Source organism: Acyrthosiphon pisum, chromosome X (assembly GCF_005508785.2).
Source record: "Acyrthosiphon pisum isolate AL4f chromosome X, pea_aphid_22Mar2018_4r6ur, whole genome shotgun sequence".
Taxonomy (NCBI): domain Eukaryota; kingdom Metazoa; phylum Arthropoda; class Insecta; order Hemiptera; family Aphididae; genus Acyrthosiphon; species Acyrthosiphon pisum.
In genome coordinates this window covers 121,831,367-121,840,945 of record NC_042493.1, presented here as the reverse complement: position 1 = coordinate 121,840,945, position 9,579 = coordinate 121,831,367, and the positions used below count along the sequence as shown (strand labels likewise).

The window sequence follows — 9,579 nt, the reverse complement described above, 5'->3', positions numbered from 1 at the left end:
GGAGATAGTGTGAGAGTCACTTTACCCGATGTCAACAGAGGACGAGCAGACCCAAGAAATATTTTATTTGCAGTTGTGGCTATTGAGAACGAACAATATTATATACTTGGTAATAAATATGGTACTTTGCCACAGTTATATACCAGAAACCAGTTTGGTGTTTGTCTGATATCATTAATACCGCTTGATGAGGTGGTACCTATAGAAAAACCATTGAGGGAAATTGCTGGTCTAATATCAGACAGTAGTGGTGGTCAAAGATACAAAAGGTGTTCATGCAAAGGTAAATGTGACACCAATCGTTGTAAGTGTAAATCATCTAATATTTTGTGTAATTCAAAATGTCATGGAAGTATGCCATGTAATAATAAATAGTAACACATTAATTCTATTCTTAAATACTAATTAAAAAAAAATCTTAAAATATAAAATAAAATTTAATATTGTATTATTAGTATAAACTCATTATTGTATCTTTTTTTTTGCATATGGTTAATTGTATCTAAAATATATTTAATATTGCTAATAATTTAAAATGATTTCATATCATGCATGATGCAATTTTATAGTTGTTAAGACATCATCCATAAGTCCTTGGCTAATGTCATATTAACCGGTTAATGTTAACATTAGCCAGCATTTAATAATATTCGTGGCGGGTAATGTTAACATATTTATATATAAGAATGGATATGCCACCATTACCTATAACGCGATGATGAAGAATTTGATATTTAGGACGTGTTATAGGATATCTTTTAAGAATTCAATTTATAATAAATATTAAGGATATTAATTTTCATTTTTTTTACCTACTTACCTACTTTATTTTATTAATTTGAAATTATTATATATCTTTTAATATGCCTATACGTCTAAAGAATAAATATAATAAATTATAGGTATTTAATAAAAAATACGTCTAAGATTAGTTCGTGAAGCATTCGAAAAATAAAAATACTTATATTTAATACCATACGTGTTGAGATGTGGAATTTACCGGTAAAAAAAATTCGGTAAATTAACCGGTAAAATTTACGTAAATTTCCGTAAATTTCGGTAAATTGGTAAATTTTGGAAAAAAAAATTGTTGAGTGTAATTTTTGTTTTATTTTCAAATAAATCTTACTTACCAATCTTTTACCTTCTTTAACATTTTTATGTAGTGTTTAAATGCATGATAACTATTATTTTTCCTTTTATCTACCAGCGTATCTAACCTATTCCGCTTTTCCTATATAACTATTGACTTTAAGTCTATACCTAAAATTTAAAATGGTTCTTTGGAAAAAAAAATATTACTTATTTCATTCAGAACAGAAAACAATATGTAATATAAATCATGAAACTTGTAATAAACAATAAAATTAAAAATGTAATTAAAATTCAGAACATATTAAGTGAGTGTATGTTGAATGGAATTAAAAAAATCATCATCACTTTAATCTGTTTCACCAAACTATGTCATCAGTATTGTAATCCTCTTCCTCATTTTCACTGCTAGAACTACAAGCCTGATAACTACAGGAAGGCTCTTCATCTTCATTGTTAATGGTAAAAGATTCTTGGTTTGTTTGTGCGCGTTTCACTGGTTTTGACACTTCCAGGTCTTGATTATTTATATGTTCATAAATAAATAGTAACTTTTTCGCTGTTGCATTTGTTAGACGATTTCTCCTTTTAGTATGGATGAGTGAATAAGAGCTAAAAGAACACTCTGTAGCTGCTGAGGATGCTGGCAAGGAAAGAATAGCAGATGCTACTATTGAAAGACTTGTGTTTGAACAAAGACCATTCCACCAGATACGTGCTTCTATATTATCAATATTGTACCATAAAAATAGCATTGGCCCATAATCCTTCATGTGAACGATACTCAGCAAGTTCAATTATTATCTGTAAAATAAAATGAAAATTAACTATAAAAAAAAAAAAACACTACAAAAGTATGAAATGTATAAACAAAGTTAATTATTAAGAAGATAATCAAAACTATTTTAAATAATTTAGGTTACAAATCAATAATATTTTAATAGGATCTCATTGATAGTTAGTTGTATAATTTATTTAATAAAGTAATATTAATTTATTACTTAATAATAAAACACTGACAAGTATGAAATAGTTAGGTATTTGATGAAAAAACATAATACAGAAATATTTATAATTATTGTACATATTTACCTTGTTATATTCATTTGATGGTAGTAATTTATGAGCAACTATTTGTATGTATCCAATTCCTTCTACATCACATCCTTGGGGTAAATCTTTCCCTTGATATTTTGGGTCTAGCATTGAAAATAAATGCATATAAAAATAAACAGGACAATGTTTTTTTTAATAGCATAATTATTTATTGCTTTTTTATTTAAATAATCAGATAATATGTAGGTATATGTACATAAGAAGCAATTTAAACTTTTGAAAAAAAAATTCATTATTTCATTATTTAATCAAACGCTGAATGAGATTAATCTAAAACATGAAAATGAAATATATTCAAACAAATACTATGGACTGAGTCGCGTACACAATATACATATTACCTTTCAAATATGAAATCCGGTATGTTATAATTTATAAAAATGTTTCAGTTAAGGGGCAATCTGGAAATATTTAAATTAAGGTTGCTGACACCATTTTTATGTTAACATTATGCATATATTCAAAATCCGATTTTTGTAATTATTAAGTGTACCTATTTAGTTAAAGAAAATATTTCAATATTGAAGTTATGAATAATAATAAATTAATTAAGACTTAATATCTTGGTCATCTTAACAGCTGTGTTATCCAATGCTGAATATAATTACAGAATAGTATAGAATATTATTATTATCAAACTAGCCACTAAATAGGTATAGGCACGATTTTTTAAATCGAATTCAAATCGTTCAATATTGCATGGTAAATGAACAGGATTTTTTTTAGTTTTTATCGATTAATTATTTAACTAATTAATAAAAATATTGAATATCGGATTCTTACGATTGTTAATAAAAATTCTCCTCTAAAATGTTTATAAAAGGTATTTTTACTATAAAACGCTTCAATAAGCCATATTCCTTGAATTACGAAACCATGTTCTATGCCATTTTTTGTTATATCCAAGAGCCCTTGTAATTTGTTCATCAACTACCTGCAAGTACCTATTATTAGGTAATATAAACTATTTTCTCTTTCACACACACCATCATAGGCGCAAATTCAACTTTTGACTTGGGGGGGGGGGGGCTGAATATATTTAAGGCAAGCAGACCATTGCAATATAGCATATTAAAATTGTATGTACTAGGTTTTTTTTTTGGGGGGGGGGGCAAGTTTGGGGTGCATAGCTTTGTGTTGTAAACTCTTAAATCATAATAGTTTTGTTATAATTTATAATTAAAAAGTCTTAATATAGTGATATATAATATAGTTATATAGTCCTATAACAGTTTCAAATCCGGGAATCGGGATTCGTTTGTGAAAAGAAAAACAATTAACTGAATATATTTAATGCAAGTAGACCATTGAAATATAGCATATTAAAATTGTCCTAGGTTTTTTTTTTTGGGGGGGGGGGCTACGGCCAAGTTTGGGTGCTTAGCATCCCCAAGCCCCCCCACAATTTGCACCTATGCACACCACATAATAATTTATATTCCTATAGCAATATAATACATTATATAGCATTGGCTATTGGTACTTAGAAATTATAATAAAATAAAGAATTATACCGTAACCCAACAGGTAATTAATATACCTAATATATTCCCAAAGAAATATTTTCTATGAAAATAAATTTCTTAAGAAATATGATTTCGAAGAAAATATTGTTTAGTATATAATTACAGTATATTAGGTATGTCCAAGTCCAACACTCCTACAATATACCTATTATATCATTATGTTTCCAACATTATAATATTTATTCCCATAAAATTAATTTCCTAGTTTATAAACTAGTTTATACTGTAATCGGATTCACGTATTACGATTTACGATTCGAAAGTAATATGATGCAATAAGAAAAATAATTAGATACAACTTTAAATTATCCGTGTTTTTACAAGTCCATAATTTTTTATCCACTCTAAAAAAAATTCGAAAATGTCAAATGTCTACAAATAGCTCAAAAAAGAGTCAAAATATAAACGTTTGGTGAAAATGTCAAGTATTTACGGTTAATTCATTATTGGTCTACAACAAATTTACAAAATCGATTTTGACATAAACTCTCGTTTTTCCCTATTATTTTTTGATGTTTTCCTAACTATTAAGTTATACTGTGAATTTTTTACTTTTTATTCCCAACTAGATTTACTTTCGTATAAGAAATGATATTGAGGTTGAAGCACATTTACTGCTTCAAAAGGTGATTGCTGACAAAAAAATAAAAATAAAGCACATCATCTCCTCTAAGAACCTAAAATTCAATATCACAGCTTGTACGTTTTCAATGTGAATTTTTTTATATAAGTATATTGTTCTAAAAGCACAGAGATTAATTTTACAACTTTTTTTATACACGCTGAAGAATTTAAGTTTTAGATGCTAGGTCAATATAAATTAAAATTCGTAAAAAACAACTTGAAAAAATGCAAACAATTTTGCCCAGTTTAGGAGACCGATGCCTTATCCATTAGGCCACAGGGGCCGGTGCGTGAATTTAATGAATTTATGGTAAATTTGCCGATTTTAGGTTAATGTAAATACTAGACCGAGGCATATGCCCAAGTTGCCCAACCCCAAATGACGCCACTGAACTACGATTACGATAATATCTTTAATTGTAGTTTTAACCTACCTACTATAGACGCAACTAAAGTAATTTTTTTTTTTTGGGTGGGGGGGGGGTTCTAGATATTTTTCCTAGTTGCCCCCGCATCCATAACTAATATACCGGCTAGCTACTAACAATTTACATATAAAACTAGGAGTGAATTAAAAATGTAATTGATAACAATTGAATTTACAAATAATTCTAATAGTAAGTAACTACACTGTATGTATGCAGGGTTATATTAACTTTCGTTTAATGTTATTATTTATCAGTGATGCAGTGATGTTTTTCAATTTTTTTTTTTGGGGGGGGGGGGTTTAAAGATAAGTCAGTGTATAATATTGTAAAAATATATTTGAGTAGATTTCGGGACTAATTTCTGCACAAAAATGATGAAAATATGCAGTTTTAAAGATATGCAGCTAAATTTTTATTTTACTTTAAAAAATACATAAACATATTACAATTTTGGAAATAAAGATTTCAAAAATAAGTAGGTAGGTATAGGTACATAAACTGTAATAAAAATAATGTATTCACGTATTTACTAATATTCCAAGGTTATATATTAATATATTGTTTTATATGGATATCATTGCATGATTTAGCTAATTTGAAACTATCGTGAGATAAAACAACTTAATTAAAAAAAAAAAACTTAGAGTATCTACACTACATGCAGATACATCGGTACATGTATATGTCTTGTTTCTATTGAATATAGTTGACATAAGAATGTCGATGTCAATTTGGTATTAGATACGAGGAGACGAGGATTAAACTGTAGGTAACTTTTTTAACACGTGTAAAAAATAAACAAGTTTCAAAGACCGCAATTATTTATTGAGTATTCATTTTTTTAAATTTTTAATTTAAACAACAGATATCCTTTAGGAATTTAGAAGTTAAAGTTTGGCAGGCTTTTAGTTGATAATATGGAGCTGTTCCATTAGTTGGTCTTAGGGTCTTGCTTATATTAATTACTTACATATTTGACATATCGACGGTATTTTGTTAAGAGGGCGTATACCAAATTTTTCAGTAATCAAATAAAACTGATTAAATACTCAATTTTTAAGATAGAATATTTATTTATACATTATATTAAACACGAGACTCTGTGGAACTAAAATTGCTTATTAAATTGCTTTAACTAAATTTATATTAAATGTTATATTAATTTTAAAAAAATGTTTGTGGTGTAGGCCCTTTTAACAATTTGAATTTTATATATGCCCTTCTAAGAACATATAATGATAGTGGTATAAATCCTTTCAACATTTTTATTTCTACAAACGCCCTTTTATACATATTGTCATTAGTGGTATATGTCCTTTCAGCATTTTTATTTTTTATACATCTACTTATTATTTTAAAACATAAATATTTTAATTTTTAAAGAACATTTAAATATCTACATTAACACATAATATACATTTTTATGAGATTAGTTGGTACTAATTTTTTTTAAGCACAAATTTCTTAGATCTTTGTATTTAGCTGCTGTAACAGAAGCTTTTCTTTATACTGATGTTTTAGAACTGGATTTGTATTGCATGTTGATCTTAATCTTGCATTACTATGTAAATTTACAGTTTTATAATCATCTTCACCGTTTTCTCCAGGTTTAAAAGTGTATGAAATTTTTAATTCTTCCAGATTGTCTTTACTAAATTTAACCTTTCTGATAGACTTGAATTTAACATCACAAGACATTGTGTCTTTTAATTTAGCCTTATTGAATGTAGCATTGCATATGTCATTCCAGTTTAGAAAATCATTATAGTTTAAAATTATTGTTTCATATGGCCCAATATTAGATCTAGAATTTCTGATGTCTGTAGGCCATTCCGATGGGGCCCAAATTGTTTTTTTTTATGTTTTTATCAATGCAAGCATGGATAGAATCTACTGGCATGTATGAGTGACCAGCTAATAAATAGTTGATTGTAATAATCTTAATATTTTCTGCATATTTTAAAAGAAAATGTCGAAGCATAGATAACATATTGTGATTTTTATTTTGGCCTGGGCAATTGTCACAGTAAAATGCAATTTCATATACATTTCCTTTCATATCAATACTTTTTAAATATTTGAACAAAATTGAACTAATTTCATTCGACCCTCTTTGGCTATCTACTTCTGACCATAGATAACAATAGCCATTTTTAGTTTTACTTTCATATATGCTCAAATTATAATATGCTAGCTTTCTAGAATAGAACAGTAACATACTATTTCCCCATGGTGTGTTAAGTACTTTTTTTAAGTCAAAACTACAGCACAAAAACCCATTTTGGCCACTCTTTTCCTGATCTTTTTTAAATCCTTCAGTGGTAAATATTTTTTCTTCTATATGTTGAGTGTAGTGTAGTGTATCTTCATCTGTCTTAGTGTCTTTATTTTTGTAACCTTCACAAAATGCACATTTATCCTTCTTTGGGGCATGTATACCAATATTATATTCTGTATTCCACTTATTTTTGAATACTGCATTAGAAACTGGAGATATATTTTTCATATTACAGTGCTCAACGTAAAACCTATAGACATGATTCAAACTATTAAAATCACTGCTAATATATTTTTTACTAGTTGAACTTCTACAATAGTGTGAGGGAACAGCTGGTAACATATTAATAAACTCTTCAAGTTGTTCAATTTTTTCAGGTGGTGTCTTATTTGTTGGAGTTTTATTACCTATATTACCTTTGCTATCAGGTTTAGAGGTATATAAATCAAGTTTATTATCACGGGTATACCTAAGGACTTTTTCAGAAATATTTAATGTATTTAACAGAAATCTTCTACAAACAGTTTTCTTTGTGTTGTTCACAGACATACAATATTTATAATTATAAGTACGATTAATATTAGTTACATAAGATCTTTTTGGTAATATAACTTCCATACAACTTAACAAGTAATCACGTTTTCTACTGTGATCTAATTCTTTCCAGTATCTATGAAAAATTTTTAATCTTTCATCATCATTTATTTCAGTACATTCATTTGTACATAATTTTTCAAAACAAGGATTTTCTTTCATTTTCTTACTGGCACAAATTTCAAGCTCATTAGTTTTTTTACTTTTTTTATAACTGTTTCCATTTTCATAGTTAAATTTGTTCACAATATGACTTCGTTTATTACTTTTTTTTTTTCCAAACATGTCTGCAGTATTTTCATCATCAAATACTGTTATGTTTTCAGGATTGGCTTGTTCATTATCAAATGTATCAGTTTCTTCCTGAGATACAACTACTTCGTTGACATTATAAGTGTCTTCAATCTCTTGGTTACTAAACTCTATTTGGTTGATAATATTATCTTCATTGTTAACTTCATTACTTAAATCTTGATTAATAAAAATAAATGTATCTATTTAGTTTATATCTATAAAGCCATTTTTATCATTATCATTATTAAAGGAATAACTATTATTAAGTGCTTTAATAAGATTCTCATGACCAATACAGTCCATTTCACTATCAGAGACACTTTTTTTTTTCGATATCTTATTGTATATTTTGAACATTTTGAATTTCTTCAGATACAGGTACAACATTATGTTTTGATATTTTTAATAGTGACAATAACTTTTTACTCCTAGAGTTACTCATTATTATTTAAAATATATAATACAACCTAAAAGACTTAAGACTAAATAGTGAATACTAAATAACGATAAAACATAATAAAAAATATTGTTTTTCTCGTCGTAAACCATACTCCACAGTATCATTAGTATCTATTAACTTGTCGGTTTATTGTTAACTGATAATATCAAATTAGAGGGAAATTTGTTATCAAGTGTTATCAATACAGGTGATGTTCAGTCTGTAACCTAAAAAAACCACTTTGTTCAATCTGATAATATACAAACAGCTGAAAACATAATTATTGTTACAAACTGTTTAGGTCGTAAACAATTAGCATACATTTGATGTGGTATAAGCCCTTTCAACAGTTTTGTGTAGATTGTTTTAATTTTTAAAAGGGCGTCTGGATATATTGTTTACGGTATTGTTATCTTATTTTTTCGTAGACGTATACGCCTTTATACCAGATTATTTTCGTGATTTTTCAGAAAATTTTGATACCAAAAACGTATTTTTCGATTTTTAGTGGTCAACGCCCTTTTAACAAAATACAATAGCTGATTTTTTTAATTTATATGTTATCAATATAAAATCTATGGTTTGTTTTTTTAAGATGTTGTTTATGTTCATATTTTTTTTGAATAAGGAGTGTTGGTTTTAACCTATGATTTAAGATAGTATGGTTACCCAACGAGCTATGATCAGATGGCATGGGAATAGAATTCAGATTCCACTACTAGCGCGCTCAGTGGACTAATTTTTTTACATGTCATATACTCATCTTATTAAAGTCTGTATACTAATTCTCTAATATTATAGGTAAATTACTAAATAAACAATAATTATTAATTTTTTTAATTAAACATCATTTTAACAAATTTAACTTTGCCACCGGTAGCGTTGTAGATAAAAAAAGTGACCAGATCGCGTGACTTTTTGATTCATATCGTCGGTCACGTAATAGAACTTTTATAACGGATCGTTGGGCAACCATACTTTCTTAAACAGGAATTTTACTTATTGTACTTTCAATGGCTTCAATGATAATGACACAATGTTTGAGGATATTAAAATATTTTAATTTTACTCAATGTATGTTGAGAACTTGAAGAATTTGGTTTAAAAGAATTAGTATACCAGTACTATATTTATCATTCCACTCGGGATATAAAATATACAAATTTGTTAATTACCTATATTGTTGTA

The 9,579-nt window shown here is 27.3% G+C and overlaps 2 protein-coding genes across 5 annotated transcripts in view; one reads left to right on the top strand and one right to left on the bottom strand.

Annotated features, from left to right (window-relative positions):
• Nucleotides 1-415, top strand: part of LOC100169117 (aminopeptidase N) — a 40,858-nt gene extending 40,443 nt beyond the window's left edge. For 2 of the 4 annotated variants that reach the window (XM_029492716.1, XM_029492714.1), the window contains exon 16: nt 41-413. In XM_029492716.1, coding sequence (XP_029348576.1) covers nt 41-375 — 335 coding nt within the window. In that variant the 3' untranslated portion in view covers nt 376-413. Of the gene's footprint in view, nt 1-40 lie in introns of all 4 variants that reach the window. The other 2 variants (XM_029492720.1, XM_029492712.1) reach the window with 2 other exon arrangements.
• The window catches only part of LOC100574012 (aminopeptidase N), a 154,184-nt gene that overhangs the window by 114,598 nt on the left and 30,007 nt on the right, over nt 1-9,579 (bottom strand). The window lies entirely within an intron of this gene.